This window comes from Symphalangus syndactylus, chromosome 9 (genome assembly GCF_028878055.3).
Source record: "Symphalangus syndactylus isolate Jambi chromosome 9, NHGRI_mSymSyn1-v2.1_pri, whole genome shotgun sequence".
NCBI lineage: Eukaryota > Metazoa > Chordata > Mammalia > Primates > Hylobatidae > Symphalangus > Symphalangus syndactylus.
Window position 1 is genome coordinate 135,615,894 of NC_072431.2, and position 23,197 is coordinate 135,639,090.

General features: G+C 39.8%; 1 protein-coding gene across 3 annotated transcripts in view; it reads left to right on the forward strand.

The window, feature by feature from the left end:
* Positions 1-23,197, forward strand: part of GLIS3 (GLIS family zinc finger 3) — a 491,196-nt gene that overhangs the window by 153,244 nt on the left and 314,755 nt on the right. For all 3 annotated transcript variants that reach the window (XM_063609882.1, XM_055294333.2, XM_055294332.2), the window contains one exon: positions 17,794-18,001. In XM_063609882.1, coding sequence (XP_063465952.1) covers positions 17,794-18,001 — 208 coding nt within the window. The remainder of the gene's footprint in view (positions 1-17,793; positions 18,002-23,197) is intronic.

Sequence of the window (23,197 nt, forward strand, 5' to 3'; positions counted from 1 at the left end):
AAAGACAAAAGATACTGCAGAAAGACAAATACTGGCTGATCTCACTTAGGTGTGGAATCCAAAATACTGAAACTCATAGCAGCAGAGGGTAGAATAGTGGTTGTCAGGGGTTGGGAGGTGTGGAAAATGGGAGATATTGGTCAAAGAGTACAAAGTTTCAGCGTATGCAAGATGAATAAGTTCTGGAGATTGCTCATGCACAATGTGGTGACCATAGTTGACAATACTGTATTGTTTGCCTGAAATTTATTAAGAGAGTAGACTTTTTTTTTTTTTTTTTTCATTCAGTCTTTCTCCGTTGCCCAGGCTGGAGTGCAGTGGTGCAATCTCGGCTCACTGCAACCTCCACCTCCCAGGTTCAAGCAATTCTCCTGCCTCAGCCTCCTGAGTAGCTGGGATTACAGGCACCCACCACCATGCCCAGCTAATTTTTGTATTTTTAGTGGAGACAGGGTTTCACCATGTTGGACAGGCTGGTTTCGAACTCCCGACCTCAGGTGATCCGCCCGCCTCAGCCTCCCAAAGTGCTGGGATTACAGGTGTGAGCCACTGTGCCCGGCCAAGAGAGTAGATCTTAACTTCTCACTACACACACACACACACAAATACACACGTGTGCATATGCAAAGGTAACCATATAAGGTTATGGGTATGTTAACTATGGATTGTGGTAATTGTTTCACAATGTGTACGTATGTCAAATCATCACATTATACATCTTACATTTACACAGTTTCTGCTTGTCATTTATGCTCCAGTAAAAGCTGAAAAAAGACACATATCTTTATTCTTTTTTTTCTGGATATTTTGCAAGGCGAGTATGTCAGAGAGTAGGTTTGGCTAACTAGTACTCAATAGCTATAAGAGAGAAGAAGGGGAAGCGGATACCTGTGAAATTTGGCCAAAGTGATTTATTTCCTCATTGATCTTTCAGCCTTAAAACACAATTTGATTTCTCAAAATTTCTCTGAAACATGCATATCCTGAAGTGTGAAAATTTCATACACTTAGATGGGTTAGGTTTGGAAGGAAATTGTATTGATTCCATTTTGAGAATTTAGAGTTAGTATGAGCTTGCTGAGATTAATGCCTAACAGTCTTCCTTATTGGAAATATTTTGGAGATCTCTTCATAATTTTTCTGCCCATTGTAAGGTGCTAATATTACCCAATGACTTTTGGGGATTTATTATAATATTTTATTTCAAACTTGATTTGTTTCAAGGTTTGTATTCCACTCATTGTACAAGAAGATCAAAGTGAGATTTCTGCCTGTAGTTTTGTTATTTTTGTTTTGCTACGGAATGTTTAGAACACAGGAGACCACATCCTGGCAGAGTTTATAATTTGATTCACCTGGAACAGTTGAATGAGGAGGCACTCTAACCCCCAAGCTAAGGCCTCTGCTTAATTGACCCTTTGATAATTAGGAAAGGATTTTGTTTCTCTCCTTCTCATTAACATTGAAAACCATAGGCTCTTATGTTGTTTATTATGTGTTATTTACTCTCTTCTAAGACTTTGTATGTTATTCAGGGAATAAGCTATCAACTTGATTAACATTTAACTTTTTATTCATGTTTATTCTCAGCGTTAGCATTCAAATTCAGATAAATAACTACTGCTACTTTTAAAATGGTATTATTTTAGGGAGAACATAAGCACAACTCTTAATTTAGATTTCTTCGTACTGGCATCAATATGTATTATGGTTGCTTTTTCATTGTGATGGGAAAGAATTTGGGTTGTAAGTGAGCACCTACTCTGTTCTTCCTCATTTTTTGACCTAATTTCAGATATGATTAGTTGGGAGTTATTGCCGGTACCGTGTCTGGATTCGCATCTACAAGGTGCAGGGATAAAAGTCACATTTACTTCGATACTAACTCATGTTCCAATCATGTTTACAGAAATGCTTACATTACTCTAGTTCTCTTATAAGTTAAAAAATAGCATTAAATAAAAGAAACAGAAGGGAATTACATTATGTAGGCCTCAGCCAGATTGCCTGTGTGTTGAGATTTGTGATGTTAAAATTGTATTTTTATATTTTGGTATTTTAGTTAAAGTTATGTGATTTTATACAATGGCAAGTTTTCTGAGCCAAAAGGTAGATATTTCAGCCTTCCTACGTCCCCAATTTTCAGCGAATCTGTAGTGAATATGACTTATTCTACCAATTTATGTATATAAGAAAGGGTTCTTTAAATTATTTCCTTTAAATCTCAGCAAATCAGATGCCAAGATCCCGTCTTACTCATTAGTGGGAAATTTAATCTCAGTCATTGCTAGTTGGGGTGGCCTGATATGCTACCAAGGTGACACAGAATCCCAGGGCGTTTGTAGAGAGCAGAACATTCCAGGAGCTTTTCTTTTCTTGGTTCTTCAGGTTACTGCTGACATGCCCTTTGACCGAGCCCCACATCGCCTCTAGGAGTCTGCTGCTCTGTGCATTGCTTGGACACAGGAAGTTTTGCTGGAGCTGGGAGCCCAGGCCCAAAGTTCTGGCCTTTGTATTTTGGCCATACAGCCATACCTTTTAACCCCACTGCCTTCCTTGGGAGCTGCCTTGCTACTCAGGGACCATCAAACTGTTGTTCTTCCCAGACTTTGGGCAATCCCACCTCTCTCTCTCTTTCTGTCTCCCTCCTAGAAGCAATATCCTCTTTCAGAAGGCTCTGCCACCTTCAGAGCACCTGGAATAATCTCAGTGAATTTAGATTTCTACACAAGACTGTGAGAGAGGATGAATTTGGCCAGGCACGGTGGCTCACACGTGTAATCTCTGAACTTTGGGAGGACGAGGAGGGTGGATCACCTGAGGTCAGGAGTTTGAGACCAGCCTGGCCAACATGATGAAGCCCCGTCTCTACTAAAAATACAAAAAATTAGCTGAGCCTGGTGGCACGCGCCGATAATTCCAGCTACTCAGGAGGCTGAGGCAGGAGAATCGCTTGAACCCAGGAGGCGGAGGTTGCAGTGAGCTGAGATTGTGCCACTGCACTCCAGCCTGGGCAATAAGAGCAAAACTCCGTATCAAAAAAAAAAAAAAAAAGATGAATTCAAACAGTGTCTACTCTTGGCCCTTTTATAATAACCTCTCTTGAGACGAAGGAGCACAAAATACAAATAATAGCTCATTGAATTTTCTTGCCATAAACGTGAGCTGCTGAATGGGCTTTGGAGCTCAGAGTTAAGAATTACAGTCTAGAAGAGGAAAGGGTATCTGGCCTATGAGATAGTTGAGCAGCTCTGGGGGACTTCTGGGAGGAAGCTGGGTACTTTCCATTTCTTGGAAATATGGGTGACTTAATTTTAATGCAAAATAATGTAATCTTCATTAGTATTGTCCTTCCCTCTGGGTCTGAGGCTTCTGGGCATCCCATCTGGACTTGCAAGCCCATGCGGAATATGGAATAGAAACAATTTATGATCGAGAATGTGTCTTTTTGGACAGTAATGGGAAATTACTGCTTAGGGAAAAGCAAAGGTAGTCTGGTGGCTTTTTTTGTTCTGTTTTGTTTTTGTTTTTTTGGGACAGGGTCTCACTTTGTCACCCAGGCTGGAGTGCAGTGGTGCCATCCTGGCTCACTGCAGCCTTGACCTCCCAGGTTCAAGCAATTCTCCCACCTTAGCCCCACAAGTAGCTGGGATTATAGGCATGCGCCACCATGGCTGGCTAATTTTTTGTATTTTTTGTGGAGACAGCGTTTCGCCATGTTGTCCAGGCTGGTCTCACACTCCAGAGCTCAAGCGATCTACCTGGTCGGGCGGCTATTATGACTATGTAAGATGTGCGTTTCACAGACTAAGAAGTTATATCTAATATGAAGAATTGGCTGGGATTTTGCCTCTGAACCAGCTCTTACATACTGAAAAAAAGTCCCATTGATTTATATTGAGTACCTTAGACCAGGGGTCCCCAACTGCCGGGCCATGGACCTGTGTGGGTTAGTGGCCTGTTAGGAACCAGGCCACACAGCAGCAGGTGAGCAGTGGGCATTACAGCCCAAGCTTCGCCTCCTGTCATATCAGCAGTGGGATTAGATTCTCATAGAGGCAGAAACTCCATAGTGAACTGCGCAAGTGAGGGATCTAGGTTGCATGCTCCTTACGAGAATCTAATTAATAATGCCTGATGATCTGAGGTGGAACAGTTTCATCCTGAACCCCACCCAACCCTCTCCACCCCTTCCATGCTTTCCATGAAACCACGAACCATGAAACCAGTCCCTGGGGCCAAAAAGCTTGGGGACTGCTGGCTTAGACTACCCTCCCTTCACACTGAATGTGTTCGTGTGTATCTGTATCTAACAGGAGGGAATATGGACAGAGGAGGCGAATGAGTAATATCTCTGTCTGTTCAGTAATTTAGAGACACATCAACAGTTGTGTCCACCAGGGACCTCAGTCTTCTTTAGCATCATGACTCACACACGTTTCAGAGGAACTGCTCAATTTGATTTGTGGCCTTGAACTATACTTGACTTATCAATTGTTCTTAAAAGTTGTATTCATTACCTATTCATCCAACAGATACTTGGTGGGCACTTGCTGTCTGGGGGATACCAGTCATTGCTCTGTACAGTGAGGGGTCTCACCCAGAGGCAGCTTTGCCATTTCTCACCCAGCCTCTGCTTTTGTTTGGCTTGGAGCAGGGGAAAAAGCAGGTTGAGAGATAGACAACCTTGATTTATGGAAGAAATGTTCTGAATCTAGTACTTCTTAAAGGCACTTCAGCAACCGTCTTACTTGTTTTCTTAATAAGATAAGTTGGGCTTACCCTGTTTGCTCTTCCCAGCCTAGTCTCATCCTGAGATTATGGCAGCGTCTTCCTAGCTTGGTTTCCTGCCTTCAGCCTTTGCTCTGCTTCCAAATGTACTGGAAATAGACTGTTCTCTTCTTGCTCCCTCCTCACAACATACCCATGCTTACAAGCCAACTGTAGCTCTTTGGAGTGCCTGGTTTTGGAGGGTGTGTGCAATCTGGTAACACCTTAGTAAGGATATGAATGCCTACAGCTTATACAGTACTTACTGGGTGCTGGAAACTGTTCTAGATGGTCTACATACATGACTTATTTAGTACTCCAAACAGCCTTATGAAGGTGGGAACAATTATCATCCCCATTTCCCAGACAAGGAAATAGAGGCACAGAGAGCTTAAGGCATTTGCCCAAGGTCACACAGCTGGTAAGGGAAGCTATTCTGGCTCTAGTGTCTCATTCTTTACTGCTTCCCCCATGCTGCCTCCATAATACTTTGTCAGCACATGCCCCTCACTTCATTTTGGCCATCCAACTCTGCATGTTGCCACCTCTCCTCCTGTCATTAAAAGGCTCAGATGAAGTCTCACTCCTCTACTAAGCCTCCTCCAGTGTATTCAGATCTTTTCCTCATTTGAGCTCTTTTTGTACTCAGCACTGAAGCAACTCAGTTTAAGATTAGGTGTTTCCCAGTTGTTTCCTGTATTAGTTAACACTGTCTCCAACTGGGTGTAAGATCTTTGACCAAGGGCTAGCTGTAAGGCCTAGGACCAAGCCTAACACCCAGTAAATGTGTCTTTGGGAAACTGAGGCAGCTTTCTCCCATGACAATATGCGTTCTCCCTCCCTTCCATTCATTCTTTCTTATATTTGTGGAAGTCCTCTTTTTCCACAGTAAGTATAATAATTCCACTTTTATATATTTTCACAGATGAGTCCAGGGATGAGGCTTGATCTAAACCTACTAAATTAGATGGTAGGCAAGAATGATTTGACTCATCTGTGTGTCCACAATCCCTAGAGTATATAGTGTAGCACAGAGCAGGGACACAATAAACAAATAGCTGATCTGTGAGCAATAAATTACTAAGTTGTGCCTCTGCTGGTGTTTCAGTTTTTCAGAGTACTTGTTTGCTTAGTTAACAAATGTATCTGCTTACTTCCCCTGGGATTGCTAGAAAATTTGTCGAGGGAGAAGCAGTAAAATGTGCTTACATTTCCTCTTTGGTTTTCCAGGCTAATTGTTGGTGAACTTTATTTAACACTCTTGCTATACTAAGAGTCTCTGTGGAGCAGAGCAGCTTTTAGTTAACTTGGCAAATCATTACAAGAGAGAACAGAAGGGTCAGCATAAGCACTCTCTACTAATTAGTTGATAATTGATGTACAATAGCTGACGGATGGGACTTTAGAATACAAACTCCAGGAATATTGCTTAATTTATCTTTGCATCCTTATGAAGTGGCTCAGAACTGTAGGTTCTTAATATCATCTTATTGGGAGTGCCCAGTGGTGGGGAGCAAGATTGAGGCTTCATGCACAGGAATCCAGGGCACTGAGTGGTACAGAAAGGAATATGATACATTTTAATCTCTTGGGTATAAATGTGATTCCATTTAATACAGGGATAAATTGCAGTGAGTAATGCTGGTGATTCCATACTTGGTGGACAGAATTCCTGAATGCTGACTAAGGTTGGAAGAATGCTGGTATGAAAGTTATGTTCTTTGTGGGATAAACATGGAAGATTCAAGCTGAACTCCTGAAGACAAGGTGGTGGGAGATTGCATGATTCATACGAATCTCCCTGGGTTCAGATCTGACCTATTTATTGGCTGTCTTTGTAGTGAATTCACCAAATAGACATTATATGAAGCCCCTCTCACATTTAAATGTGATTGCCTAAATCTTTAGCAACTAATTATAAAATCCTTACTCTAACTTGCTTCATAACCATTGCTTTCTTATTTTGTCATTTACCTCCCTGTGGCTGCTACGCCATCTGTACAGCTGGTTTATGTGCTCCTCCAGCCTTTCTCCCCATCTCTTCCAGATTAATCTTGGGTGAACTCTGCTTCTAATGGGTTGCCCCACTCCCTATAGCACAGGGTCCCAGATGCACATCAGGTGACTAGTTATATCAGCATCATTTGGTTTAGTTGGTTTGCAGTGGAGCTTAGGAATTTGCATTTGAGAAGCTTACCTGGGGATGCCAGTATGTAGCCAGGTTTGAACCACTGCTGGAGAAGTAATGTCCAGCTTTTAAATCAGTTCTTCAGGGCTGACTGAACCAACCGTCTAAGCTCTGTCTCCTCCCTTTCTCCTCTTGTAGGCAGCCCTAGCTCGTCTTTATTTCTGCAGGACGCAGTGTGCCTCCTCCCTTTCGTTTCTGTGTCTACACCCTACTACTTCCTTCTCATTTGTGTGCTCGTTCTTCCTTCATGTTTTAGCTTATTGTTTTCTAAAGGGTATTCCTTAGAATGCCAGTCTTAGATGAGTCCCTTGGGAAAAACCTCCCTAAACAAATGTACTTTAAATATTATTTGGTCTTCTGGGAGATTTATCACATGCATTTGCATTTTTAAAGGCTCTGAGAAGACTTATAGTAAAGAGATATGTTTAACTTTGTTGTATTAGGAGTTCCCAAACTTATTGGCCCATGGACATCTCTGTGAGGCCACCTTAATTGTCATTTAACATCTTTGGACATCCTGAAGGACTTTGGGAAACGTGTTTGTGGTTCATAGTCTTCCTCTTTGAGGAATTACCTAGTACAAAGGGATTGCCCTCCTCCTCTGAGCTCCTGTCTCTATGATTTAGCTTCATGCTTAATCCTGTACAGTCTAGCGACATTATCCGATTGTTCGTAGGTGAGTATATCTTATCTCTTCAGAGACGTGAGCGCCATGGAGGCAGGATGTTATATCCAGCATTCCTTATCTTCCATAGGTTTTGCACAGTTTTGAGCATTTGTCACAATTGCCAAATTCGACTGCTTTGCCCCTGGATGTAGGAGCCGGTTATTTCATTCTAATTGTCATCCTTTGGTGTTCGTAGCCATTTAGCCATGCCTTACTGTATTTCAGAGCAATACGCCACACATTCACATATATTCATTGAATTGTTACTAATGTATCTCAGTAGTGAAATATTACGAATTTGACAAAACACTACATAACAAGCCTAGAGTGTTTGGTATGCAGGACGTTTCTAGCTCTAGGGAGGAGTATTCATGAAAGACGAGAGAATTTGATGACCTGTGCTTACCTTCATTGATCTGTTTTTGCATAGCAGATTGGAGAGAAGGGTACCTGTTTCTTTCCGTGGTGAAAGAACATACTTTTCAAAGTTCTTTCATATATTTGATGTTTCTCCCATTTGAGAAAAGAGGAAAGGCTTGGATTGATACTACGCCTTGCCTAAGATTCTATTCTTTATTTATTGGTGGGCTCCTATATTTAATTATAAGAATGAATATGTATATTATATTAGATATGTTATTTGAGTATTAGTTTACAGACATTATTCTTTGTCAAAACAGTCATAGTTCGATGACTTCTCTCCAATATAGGGGTCAATGTGTGCATAACTCACATTGCCTTTAGAATTGGAACATACATACTCATATTTGAATGAATTTAGAGAACAATGTGGGAGGATACACATTCAGCTGTTAGAGTTCATTACCTTAAGGGAATGATATATGTGGGGGGTGGAATATGAGCTTTTTCTTTTTAGAACTTTGCAGTATTTGCCTTTTAAAGCACATGGACACATACACAGATACATATTATTTTTAAATTTAAAATAGCAATAAAGGTAATCCCAAATAAGAGAGAGATAATGCTATCTAAATAGACAATTCTAGACAATGCTTTGACATGTGCTAAGCTAATAAACCTTAGGGATGAAATGTATATGCCATAATTCCTAACATAATTTGGGGTCTATGAGGGGACCCACGATAAATAATGTATTTCTTTCCCACCAGAATATCTCTTTTTTTTCTGATAGAGGATGTGTTGGAAGGCATAACTTTGTGTGAGAGTCCAGTGGATCTGCTGACTGGACCATAGAATTAGGCCATCTTACCTCCCTAGTCCAGGGCAGCTCTTTCAGGACAAGCCTCCTAGGTAAGGCATATACCATGTGGCAAAGAACTCTGTCTTTCCATGGTAAGTAAGCTTAGTCCCCAAAGGAAAACAAGAAGGGTTTCCAGAACTACTCATCCCCACTTATTCTTTCTACTTTGGCAGGGAAGGGTGTACTGAGAGACAGTTCCTTTTTTAAAAAATGGCTAGAAAGAAGTGTTCCTACCATTTTGCACACCTAAGTTAGATAATCATTCTCCCCATTATGGCTCAATTTGCATTACTAAAAATATCATTCTGTGACATAATCATGGCAATAACATTAACAAAAATTATAACTACTCTTTACTGAGCAGGCAGATCATATATGTTGGGTCTCACTAATCCTCGAAGCAACCATGTAGGGTGTATGGTATTATTTGTCTTTTAGAGATGGAAGAAACTAAAGCTAAGAGGTAAAATTACTCTGCTAAATGACCAAAGTTACATCCACAAGCTGGCTATGGAGGCCAGCCACCATTTCCCATGCAAAATAAAAATATTTTCCAATAGCATCTGGGACTTATTTACTTTTGAAGGAGGTGTAAGACTCATATTTTATATTAGGCATTGATTTCATTATTAAAGGAAGCCTTGCCAGTTAGGGATAGTTAGGTGCTTAGAACTAAAAATAATGGGAAACTTTGAGCCTCAAAGTTGCAAAAACTTCATTTGCAAGTGATCTAAATTGGCTTTCAACTCTACTTCAATTGTATGTTGAATTTGTGCTTGCTAGGAAATAAAAGGGCCAGGCTTATATAAAACAGGTTTGCACAGTAAAAGGGTATGGTTGAGAGGTTTTTAAAAAAATTCCTTTCAGTCTTTCTTGCCACGTTTTGAAATTTTACTTATTTTCTATTGTATTATTGTTTTGCAGTAAAATGTTCTTGAGGTATTTTGCTAGTCACTGACACCTTAGTTTGAAGTAATCATTCTTTTCTAAAATAGCTGAGAGAAAGAGAAAATGGATATGAGGAACAAGAATGGCCTAAATAAAGCCTGGATCCCGTTCAGGCGAGGACAGATGTACGGCATGTGTGTGTGTGTATGTGTGTGTGCGTGTGTGTGTGTAGAAGGTCTTGGGCGGGAAGGCATCAGCATGCTGTTTCTGGGCACTCAGGAGAAGAGGTGCTAGAAACAATATCAGAAGGTACCATATGAGAGACAAGTTCTTTAGTAAAATATAAATAGAACTAACAATGAATTTATTAAGTGCCAGGCCCTATTACATATATTAGACTTTTTATTCCTCTAAACTGAGGTAACTGCTAGTGTTAACCTCATTGAGAGATCCGGACACTGAGGTACAGAGAGCTTAAGTAACTTGTCCAAGGTCACACAGCCAGTCAGTGGTGGAGCCAGGAGGGAAATCTATGGCTCTTAACTACTGTGTTACGTACTGTTAACCTCTCACTTCTTTCCTTCCACCATCTTTTCCACTTTTCTGTCTGCTTTTAGTGCCCAAGTGTCGAGTGATATCCCAACCCTAGTTGGTGATATCCCATTCTTGAATGCCCACCTGAATGTGAGTCTCAAAACTTGTGTTTGCAAATCATGATCCTGGATTGGAAAACAATTGTTCTATAAGTAACATTTGAGTGTAGATGGTATATTACATACTAATACTATATCATTGCTAAGTGTCTTGAATTCAATGATTGTATTATGGTTATATATTTAGGAATGAAGGATATGAAATCTGCAACTTAAATGGTTCAAAAATTAATACTCTAATACAAAATAAGTTTATATATAGAGATGGATAGATAGAACATTAGATAAAGTTGAAGCTTATCGTACTATTCTTGTGACGTTTCTGTAGCTTTAAAAATATTTTCAAGGAAAAGTGTGGGAAGAAACCCCTGCTGCTTAGAGGCAGTGAGGCATGTATTAATATTTACTAACCTTTTGAATCCTCAGAACAACCTTATGAGTTAAGTATTATTACTGTCCCCGTTTTAGAACAGTACGCTGAGGCACAGAGACCTTAAGGACCTTCCTGATATCACACAACCAGTAAGGGCGGGAGGCAGGACTCAAACCCTAGTATGTATATTTCTGTTTCTGTAACACCTTGTGTGTGTGTCAGGTTGAACCATATACAAATTGCTCTTACATGATCATTTTCGACCTATTAAGAATATCATTTTCTATGACCCAGCCTAGGAGCAGGGATCACCTCTTTTGTAATGAATGGTTGGTTTGGTGTGCATCTTCATGGCTAGACTGTGGGCTCCATGGGGGGCTGGGCTAATCTTGCTCACCATTTTCTCTGTGGACCGCCTGGCTAGTGGTTGGCATTTGATAAGTGTCAGATAAACGAACAATAACAATGTTATTGTTGGTTACTTCTCTCTGCTCTTCCCAAATATATTTCGTTCTTGTTCCCCCTGTATCTATGTCATTTTTAGAACCAGTGGATACACATAAATAGTTCTGAATGATGCAGCCTCAGTAGTGATAATTGTGACATAATCAGTTATTTGACTTCAAGAGAACCCTTTTAATTAATGACATTAATTAAAAACATGCTCTGCTAAGATGAACTCTAGGTTCAGAAATTTGAAAATACAAAACGTTTGCATTCCCTACTAGCATACAGTGATTTTGGCTAGAATGTATGTCGTACTCAGAATGCCATCCACTTAGGTCCTCATTTGAGCAGTAAACACATTTTTAAAAAACGTCGTGTAGTCTCTAAAAATAAGCAGTGTTTCAAAATGAAAACCAGTGCACAAGTCATTGGCACATCTGGTAGTCAGAAAAGTTGTATGGTTTGTTTTCAGGAATAACAAGCTAAGGAACATTCAGACTTGGCCAACTGAAAACTTTTCTTCTGTGATGACATGTGTTTTTGTTTTTTTTTTTAAATTGGCTGTAGACTTAAAGCAGAAAGAATATTGGAAATGAGAAGGGAATTAAACAGCATCATTTACTATCTTGTTTTGTGCAAGGAATTATAAAGGAATGTTTTCTTTAGAAAGAGAAGGAGCAAAAAAGCAATGACAGGCATGTGACAATCATAGTATCAATAACAATAATAGCAGTTAGCATCCATTACGTGCCTACTGTGTGCTTGATAGTGTGCTGAGTCCTCTATGTATGTTGTTAATACTAGATGCACAACAACCGTATGAGGTTGTATTAGTCTGTTCTCACATTGCTGTAAAGAAATACCTGAGACTAAGTAATTTACAAAGAAAAGAGATTTAATTGGTTCACAGTTCTACAGGCTTAACAGGAAGCATAACAGCATTTGGGGTGGCCTCAGGAAACTTTCAATGATGGCAGAAGGTGAAGGTGAAGCAGTCACATCTTACGTGGCTGGAGCAGGAGGAAGGGAGAGCCATGGGCAGTGCCACACACTTTTATACAACCAGATCTCATGGGAACTCTAACACGAGAATAGCACCAAAGGGACAGTGCCAAACCATTCATGAAGGCTCTATCCCAATGATCCAATCACCTCCCACCAGGCCCCACCTCCAAAATTGGGCATTGCAATTGAACATGAGATTTGGGTGGGGACACAGATCCAAAGCATATTATATCACCCTGACCCCTCCCAAGTCTCATGTCCTCACATTGCAAAATATAATCATCCCTTCCCAACAGTCTCCAAAGTCTTAACTCATTCCAGCATTAACTCAAAAGTCCGAAGTCCAAATACTCACCTGAGACAAGGCTAGTGCTTCCACCTGTGAGCCTGTAAAATCAAAAAACAAGTTAGTTACTGCTAAGATACAATGGAGGTACAGACATTGGGTAAACATTCCCATTCCAAAAGGGAGAAATTGGCCAAAATAAAGGGGCTATAGGTCCTATGCAAGCCCCAAACCCCCTAGGGCAGTCATTAAATCTTAAAGCTCCCAAATAATCTCCTTTAACTGCTTGTTTCACATCCAGGCCACACTGGTGCAAGAGGTGGGCTCCTAAGGCCTTGGGTAGCTCTGCTTCTGAGGCTTTGCAGGGTGCAGCCCTGGAAGCTGTTTTCATGGGCTGGCATTGAGTACCTCTGGCTTTTCCAGGTGCAGGGTGCAAGCTGACAGTGCATCTACCATTTTGGGGTCTGGAAGACGGTGGCCCTCTTGTCACAGCTCCATTACACAGTACTGCAGTGGAGACTCTGTGTGGAGGCTCCAACCCCACATTTCACCTCCACACCTCCCTAGAAGAGGTTTTCCATGTGGTCTCTACCCCTGCAGCAGGCTTCTGCCTGGACATCCAGGCTTTTCCGTACATCCTCTGAAATCTAGGCAGAAGCTACCAAGCCTCAACTCTTGCATTTTGTTTACCTACAGGCTTAAAACCATGTGGAAGCCACCAAGTCATCTATGGTTTGCACCCTCTGAAGCAGAGGCCTGAGCTGTACCTGGGCCCCTTTGAACCAAGACTGGAGCTAGAGCTGCTGGGATGCAGGGAGCAGTGTTAGGAGGCTCTGCAATGCAGAGCCTTTGGGCCTGTGATGACAGGTGCTGCCAGAAAGTTCTCTGAAATGTTTTTGGGGCCTTCCCCCATTGTCTTGGCTGTGAGTACTTGCCTCGTCTTTACTTACGCAAATTTCTGCAGCCTGCTTGAATTCTTCTCCTGAAAATGCTTTTTTCTTTTTTACCACATGGCCAGGCTGTAAATTTTCCAAACTTTTACACTCTGCTTCCCTTTTAAATATAACTTCCAGTTTCAGGTCATTTCTTTGCTCACATATATAAACACAGGTTGTTAGAAACAGCCAGGCCACATCTTGAACTCTTTGCTGCTTAGAAATTTCTTCCTCCAGATACACTAAATCACTCTCAAATTCAAAGTTCCACAGATCCCTAGGGCAGGGGCACAATGCCTACAACCTCATTGCTAATGCATAACAAAAGTGACCTTTGCTCCAGTTCCCAGCAAGTTCCTCATCTCTGTCTGAGACCTCCTCAGCCTGGACTTCACTGTCCATATCACTATCAGCATTTTGGTCATAATTCAGGCAGTCTGTAGGAAGTTCCAGTATTTTCCACATCTTCCTGTCTTCTTCTGAGTCCTCCACACTCTTTCAACTTCTGTTCATTACCCAATTCCAAAGCGTCTTCCACATTTTCAGGTATCATGGTAATGCCCCGCTCCTTGGTATTAGTCTGTTCTTGCATTGCTATAAAGAAATACCCGAGCCTGGCTAATTTATAAAGAAAAGTGGTTTAATTGGCTCATGGTTCTGCAGGCTTAACAGGAAGCATTGAAGCTTCTGGGGAGGTCTCAGGAAACTTTCAGTCATGGTGGAAGGCGAAGGGGAAACAGGCATGTGTTACATGGTTGGAGCAGGAGGAAGAGAGAGAGGGGGAGATGCCACACACTTTGAAACATCCAGATCTCATGAGAACTCTATCATGAAAACAGCACCAAAGGGATGGTGCTAAACCATTTATGAAGGATCCACCCCCCATGATCCAATCACCTTCTACTGGGCCCCACCTCCAAAACTGGGCATTACAGTTGAATGTGAGCTTTGGGTGGGGACACAGATCCAAACCATATCAGAGGGAGGGTCAATTTTATCCCTGTTTTGCAGATGAGAAGACATAGACTTGGAGAAATACAGCACAAAAATGTTAAGTAATTTGCCTAAGTCCCCAAATAGCAGATCCCAGGCAAGCTGTCTCCAGAACCCACACTCCAAGACACTGCACAATTCTGAGAAGTCCAGAGGTATAGGTGTTCATTATGTTTCTGGCATTATGAAAAAACTTAGATGGCTGTATTGAGCACAGTGGTTCTTGGTCAGACTTGTTTGCCTGCATGTGTGAGACAGATGATGCCATTTTCCATTTTCCAGAACATCCTCATAGTTGTACCACAAACATTTACATGTTCCCAAGAAGTTCACCATTAATTTTCATGCTTCAAGGATACCATTTGTGATACCATTTGTGCTTAGATGGGGTTAAAGTTGACCAGTGATAGCTTCTTGGCCTTTTGGCTAAGATCAAGTGTGAAGTTGACCAGTGAATTTGGGAGTAGGAGGTGGTGTAGTAAGAATGTGGAGATATTAGGGAGATAATTAGCATTTCTTTATTACAAAGCAAGAAAACAATGTGAATGTATGAATCCAGAGTAGAGAGTTACAGAGGCAGCCTTGACCAGTGTAAAATTCTGGCCCAGGAAGATGGATTTATAATTACTACCCCCACTGACTTCATATTCCATTCAGATCTAGTTAGCAATTCTGTGGAGAGGCATCAAAGGATTGACTTGGAGTTTTTTTGTTTCTGCTTTTTGAAAAACAGGCACTGTGTATCAAAAAAAGATGACCAGGAGAGTTTCAATGGAATAACTTGTCAGTATTTAATATTCACTTATAAGTATCTTTTATTTTCATTCATTCATTCTAATTTCACTGGATAGATTTTATTATGTAATGTGCATTAGACCCTAGGTTAGGTGCTAAGGAAGTAGAGATGCCTCAAACAAGAGCTTTGTCTTTAAACAGCAGTGAAGTATACAAGTGAGAAGATGGCAGGCATGTAAAGAGTTTAGTTCCCTGAAGCACTATGGGTGCTGAGGCACATGTGTGATGGGAGATGTGGACAAATTAAAGAAGCAGTGGTCAGATCTGCCTAACAGGTAGTGGAGGAGGAGGTCATATAGGAGGTGACCCTTGAATTGAGACCTTAAAGATGCAGAGGTGCTCACTAGATGGATAAGTTAGGGTAAGGGCATTCCAGGCAGAGAGAAGAGCATGAACGAGACAAGGGTTAAAATAAATGTTTCAGTGATCCCATTAGTTTGTACTGGCTCTAAGGTGTGCATGTTTTTACATTACAACATCTCTGAAATCTGGACATCATGCACTAGTTGGACTGGCAGTTCATGTTCTTACTGGTACATAAGATAATGGTACACCTTACAATATGCCATGTTAGTTTTATGAAATAATCTGTTGGTATGTTTTGCCATCAAGTAGTATTTCTTGGATGCTGTTCCAGCTGCTATGTCTTTGTTTTAGAGGTAGATAGATATTAATACGTTTTTACTGAAGAGGAAATAGGCATGGAATGACTGAGTTCCTTAGATAAATATATGACATTAAATTTGGCAGAATACTTGATATTTGATGTTGCTCTTAATAGTAGTGGCTAGTAGCAATGGGACCTGGGGAAAGAATTCATATAGAGAATTCATTCATTCAGTCTTATATACTGGACTAGGCTATGAACCATCACATTGCCTTTTTTCAAGGTAAAAAGGGAGTTTGAAAAGCTAATGCATGTAGCTTATTGAGATTTTTAAAGATATTGAATTTATGATGCATTACATAAAGGTGTACCTATTATTCTTGGTGTCAAGATGAAGCCCTGATAATACAGTGCCTTATGAGTTACGAAAACAATATCTATAACTGATCTTTTAAGGCACAAGAAGATGGATCAGATATAAACTGCAATGGGAGGGGTAAAGGAGAGGTTCTGGTTTATATATCTGGGAAAGAAAATCAGAGAAATTTCTTTTGGAGCGAATGATCTTGGAAAGTGTACAAGGAAGAAACTAGGCATATCAGAGCCTAAATTTAATCACACAGGTGACATAAAAATACATTCTAGTAGAATCAGTTTCTATTCTCTCTTTAAATCCCTGCGTGATTTTGTGCAGGTCAATTACCACTTGGATTTTAGTGTCCCATAAGTCTGCTCTAGACCAGGATTTCCAGCAGCTAATGATGCTGTGACTCCCCCAGCATTTTTGAGATAGGGCTGCAATGATGGAAACAGTGATTGCTCCAATGTCTTGTTTGTTCTATTGTTTGGGGCGGGGGGGCTCTTGGGAAGAATGTTACAAAAGATGACAAGTAAAGGCACTTTTGGGCTATTGATTTAATTTTGGGGAAAACAAAATAGGAAATTATGACAGTGACACTTTTCTTCCTACTTTGATCCCAAATATATCAATGAAAAAGATGGGAAATTTGCAATGTAAAGCTTAATTTGTTAAAGATTGAGATCGTATATATTTTTGTTTGCTAGAAATGGGAACAGAGTGTATAGTTACTGAGACTTGACCAGGTAGTTGAGAAAAAAAGTTTGAAAAAGTGCATCCATGTAAAAAGAATGTCTAGAATGATTCCGCTCATTATGATTTTTTTATAAATGAGTCATGGCAGTGTTTGCCTTTCTCAAACTCTTTGCTTTTCACTTTTCCATAACGACACAGATTCTTGTGGGTTCCTTTTTTTCTTTCCCCTTTGGGTATGTACCAGCTTTTACTACACTGAAAGATTGTTACTAATGAAAATGAAAAATCTATGTCCAATTTAGTTACCATGCTGTTTTTCAAATGAGCATTTTGTTTACAACTCTCTCATCCTGATTTTTTAAAAAATTGAGTAGATGTCCAATGACAATGTGTTGAGATGAGGAGGAAAAAAACCAAGAGTAGAGAGACACAGCCAGACTACATCCTTGTGAAGGGACTTTTTGGAAGTACAGATTTGGAATGAAGTAAACCAGTTAAACAGGTTTTTTTCCAGTAGTGTCAACTTTCCTCGCTGGGTGATTCAAGATATTAGCTATTCTAGGAAAAAACTTGGTTTGATACAGGCAATCCCATCTACTTACCACCTTAACCCTTTAGGTAAGGATATTATAAAATACGATTTTTAATATAACTGGACACTTCTACATAGAAGGAGTAAAATTTAAGCACATTTTGTATGAGTGCTCATTATGGAAAGGTTTCTATTATAGCATTATGGCTTTGTCATTGGAATTGGAGAAAGCCTTTTGCTATCACCAATACTAAAAAAAAAAAAATTGATCTGAGGACTGTCTCTAAAAATGGGTCCTGATATAAGCGTGCACATGTCTGTATTTACTGATTTCTGATGTAAGGGACATGAAAGCTAACCTGATTCATTTGTTTTTAGGGGCTCTTGGCTTTGGGCCTCAGTGCAAGTCCATTGGAAAAGGCAGCTGCAACAATCTAGTGGTCACCAGCAGTCCCATGATGGTTCAGCGACTGGGACCCATTTCACCTCCAGCAAGCCAGGTCTCTACAGCATGCAACCAGATCAGTCCTAGCTTACAGAGGGCAATGAATGCAGCCAACCTGAATATACCTCCTTCAGATACCAGGTCTCAAGTTAACTTTTTTTTCCCCTTTCTTTATGGTATAAACACACCCCACGAGTGTTTTCCCTTCTCTTTCTGAATACACACACACACACACACTCATACACTTACACACTCAAGCAACTCTCTCAATTTGAGGTTTGTAGGGGAATATGTCTAAAACTAAGTATGTGCCATCATATCATCTTAATTGGGAGGAATGGTTTAATACCTACTGTCTCGTGGTGTGAGTGAAATGAATACCTAATTTGAGATTGTGGGGCCTCAGTGACTGAAACACGGTGTGTACATTTGTCAATTTCTGGTGAAGCAATCATATCATGGCCTAGCAAATTTGCGTGGTCCATGTACACCTATCTTACCTGCCAGGTTTTCTGTGAATATGATACAGAGTTTCCAGGCAGCTCTACAATCTGTTTTGTCTATCTGTGCATCCATCTAGCTACCCATCTACGTAAATATTTGTTAAGTGTCTACTATCTGCATAATATAATAGTTGAAGTTTAGGGGCTTAGTAGAGAGAGTAAAGATAGAAAGCATAAATTTTAAGACTTTCTGATGTGTCTGGAAAGGCATACTTTCATGTTTGAGTTACATAACATTTCAACACAATGTCGATTAGGTTCCACAGTAAGTAGGTACTATAAATGCCATGTATCTATCTCCAAGGGAGGGAATTGAATAGAAAAGGGAAATCACCCCCTCAGACAAAGTTTTCTCTCTCTCAAGGTTGATATTAGGTGGGAGGGGGCATAAAACCAAAATACTGTACAGTGTTTAAAGTCTATTTCTATGTTTGAAATAAATTATTCTATCTTCTAGAAGTTATTTTCTTGGAAAAACACAATCCATAGTTTCTGCCTTAGTCCTAGTTCTGCCATAACTATGGTCTTGCAAAGGAATTTTACTCTCTAAGCCCCTGCTTCCTCTTCTTTGGGATCTGTAACCTGCTACGTGCCTTGCGGTTCTGGGATCGTGTGTCTTCTTCCTTTCCTTCCTCCTAACCCCGTTCTCCCCTCTTGTATCTCTGTGCTGTCCCTCCTAGTCACTGTTTGAGACTCTGAAATCATAGTTCCTGAATCATTTATTTATGCCAATTTTTTCGTGAGATAGAAACTTGTTTTTCACCTGAGACTTTTTGTGATGGGAAGCTGCTGTCATTTTCCCATTGATGATTATGCCTTAAGGGACTCCTCAGACTTGCTGAGGGCTGCATGTAAAATGAACTGTGCTCATGGGGTGGGTGTCATTGGGAAGCCTTCAGCTTCCTTTCTGTGGCAAGTCCAGCCCATGCCTTGAAGGCAGAAGTCATAATTAACGGTGAAACTGACAGTAGTCAGGGCACAGACTGCTTAAGCCATGTATCTTATGCAGTCCCTTTTATGGGTCGCCCAGAGAGGGGTCATTATCTCAGTGTTTTCTGGCATATTTGATTACTTAGCATAATTTTATAACCTTAAAAGACAATACCTTAATGATTCACTGACAAGTGTTTTTGACTATGTATTTATTATTTGAGTCCTTCTATGGAATTTTTTTTTTTTCAGGATGAGCAAAGAAACAGGAATTGGGAATTGGCTTGGTGAAATATGGAACTTACTTTTAGCAATTTGGAAAGGTTGCATTTATTTGTGAGCCTTGGTTTGTGTATTTCATCAATGGAGAGAAAGAATAAGGGGCAACAGTTCAATAAGAGGCAAAGTTGAACGTTCTACTGGGGATAAAGAGAAGATGGAGAGAGAATCAGCTTAGTGTTTTATACATTGGGTGCATGCTGGGAGTGGATGGAAGTGGAAAAGGGGGCATGAACCGTCCAGTTTAAGAGATGCTGCCCTATGAAAAGCTGCAAAATGTGTTGTTTTTCCTGATTATATAATTCTTATTCACTGTAGAAAATGTGGAAAACATGGAAAAGTACCAAGCACTAAATGGCAGTCATCCTGAATTCTATCCCCAGAGACAAGCCATGGGTGGAATTTTGATATACATCCTTCCAGTTACAGTCAAACATATACAATAAACATAGGCTTTCCTTTCCACTGAATTGATCTAGTAATCTACATAGTTTTTAATTACCTTTTTCCTGTTAATATATTATAAGCTTTTATAATAAAAGCCTCTTTCAACATCATATAATGGCTTCTTCCTGTCCGGGATTCCACTTTATAAAGAAAGTGTATAAATAAAATTATAATTTTAAAAATCAGTCTTTTGTTAGTTGGCACTTAGCTGTTTCCCATTCTTTAAATATTATAAATAATGCTTTATTGAATCAGCTCTGTACATCTTTTGTTGCACAATTCTGATTATTAGAATAAATTCTTAAAAGTAAAATTTGTTGTGTTAAAAGAGTTTTGAGGCTTTTTATAAATATTCTCAGATTGTGCTGCAGGAACTCACTAGCAATTTATAAACTAACCAGCAGTCTAAGAGAGCGCCTGTTTTCTAAGACACCATTCATTACTAGGTATTATTATTTTTAGAACTTTTGCTAGTTTAGAAACTTTGCCAGTTTGATCTGTAAAATGTTATTTTATCTTAATTTGCATTCTTAATTATTGGCAATATTAAAGTTTTCATAAATCTATGAAGTTTCATAGGTTTATTGGCTGTTTGTATTTTTTCTTTTGACCTCCTTTGGGTATGTTTTTTGGGTGTGCTTATCTTGGGAAAAGCTCTTTTTCCTTAGCTTTGCTGGATTCTATTTAATCCAATAATAAGAATCATGCCTTAATGCTGTATATTTGCCTAGATTAATTTCCCAACCATTTCTGATTACCCGTGCTTAATAATAAATGCAAACTGTACATTACCGTCTTGAAGATCCAGGAGCCGTTCTTGATTTAGGCCTTGCCAAAACTCGAATACAGAGGCCATCGTATATATTTCCCCTAAAATGACAAGGCTGAGGTGCTGATACAATAACATCATACAGCAGTTTCATAGAGCAGTCTAACAAACACTGAGTAGTAGAACAAACATTCTGCTCAGATGCTACCTGCATGGGTTTTGTAGCATACTTAGCTTTTCTAGTGTTTTCACATGCATTGTAATCCTGCATTTTATGATTGAATATTCATAAACTACCTGCAAATATTTCTGTTTAAGACCTGATGGAACCAGGACACAGAAAGTCCAAGTGCTTAGCTTGTCAGTGACAAGGTTCAGCCATCACCGAATGTTATTCCAGATCCAAAATGGCACTGTATTTTTATTTCCTAAATCAGAAATTCTTGGTGATGGTTTCCTTTGAGAGTATATCCACAAAGGTCAGAGAAGGCTAAGGGGGTTGAGGATGCACTCCAGGCTCTCTGTAAATTGTAACACTTTATAAAGCCATCCTGTCTTTAGATACAGTACTAATTCTTTTGGGGGATTTGCTGAGGCACATAGACACGAATTTCCCGATAGACTAGGACTGGCCATCTTTTTCACGATCTACATATGCAGGAAATATATCTTTTCTTTTGAGGAATTCTCCATGTGATGTATTAGAACTTCTTTTGAGCTTGACATTGAAGCAAACATCTAACATGGTCATCATGCCTCTCATGCTTTTATGGGCCCATACAAGTTACTGAGTTCTTGCTTGACCAGCTGCCCTAATCATTTTTGCTGATGGTTTCTCAGTTTTCCTGTTAGTTTTATTTTGTTCAAGATATATCTCCTTTCCTTTTACATATAGTTCCCAATTAACCAATCACCAGAAGTAATATCATTAGGATCAGATGAGCATATGGAAATGGAGATTGCTCTCAAATGATGATACAGCTGTCACTTTCTTTGCTGTGGGCCTGGTGTGGGTAGCAGCAGGAGTTAGAGGCGAGAATCCTTTGGAACCATTCACATTCATTCAACATATTATTGCAGGAAGAACAGAAAATTTGGGTACCCATCGTAGCTTGTGTGACTTTAAGCCTGTTTGTTATACCAGGTCTTTCAATTAAGCAGAGCATTGTGGGTCACATGTGGGATACAGTGTAAAGAAAACAATAGAGAACGTGTATGATACAGTAGGTCACTGCCCAGCAAGCACAGCTTCACTTGTATTTCTCTAAGAACTTTGGGGTGTGTGTGTGTGTGTGTGTGTGTGTGTATGTGTGTATGTCACTGGCAGAAATTTCCCAAACCCTGTTTTATTCTTTGTAAAATAGAAGTTATTTTTAAAATCCACTTTACTTAACTGACAGGTTGTATCAAATGAGATCACATATAGGGAAAATGCTTTGTGAGTGCCATAAATAATGTTCTGTTGTCATTATATTGATTATTTATTTACTTTCCTAATCAACAGTTTTTTGATTACTTAGTATGTATCTTACATTCTGGTAGGCACTGGGAAGATAAAAATGATCCCTTCTGTTAAAAGACTTTGAAATTTATTGAAGAATATAACACCCACAGATGCCTGAAGTTAACTACATTTAAGACATGTTGCAGACAGTATATAACTTCTTTGGGAAGAGAACTCTCATAGGGAGCTAGTGTATTGGGGAGAGATCTCATGGATTAGAGCTTTGAAAGATTAAAAGATCTGAGTAATCACACAGGAGGGAGACTGGCTGCTAGGCAAAGGCCACTTGGGGAAGTTTTGTTCTCATTAGGTGTTTGAGATAGAAGAGAGTTCTCTGTTCATATTAATACTTTAATGAATAGAATATAGAATTTGCTTTCTGAAAAATATATAATTGTCTTAGAAAACTCAGATGCCCAAGAAGTTATCTAATGTGCCTGCATGGCTTTATGCTCAGATTGTAATTGAGCCATATTTAGGTAAAATTTGAGAGAAATGAGAATCATCTCTCAACAATGGAGCAAATGAACGTTTTACTATAGGCTGCCCCGAAACCAAGTAATACAATTTTATAAGCAAAGTATATATAGGTGGATAACATACTTCTCTCTGTTAGTCATGACTTAACAATCTAATATGCTCCAGTATGACAGTGACAGGCAATTGTAGCACCTGAGAATGTGCATCCGTTCAGGCATGTAGCTCTGCCAAAGCTCTGGTTCGTTATGTTCTATGAACTTTCTAAACCTCCAGGTGTAAAGCAGTCAGTTGTCTCTGCCTCATGTATGACAGGACTACTAATTTAGTCTGGGTCCGAAAGTAATTCCTGGATCTTGCTGGGGAAGAGACCAAAAGGCCCTTGACATCCAATCACCAGGAGTCTTCAGCTGAGCTCTGCAGGAAGA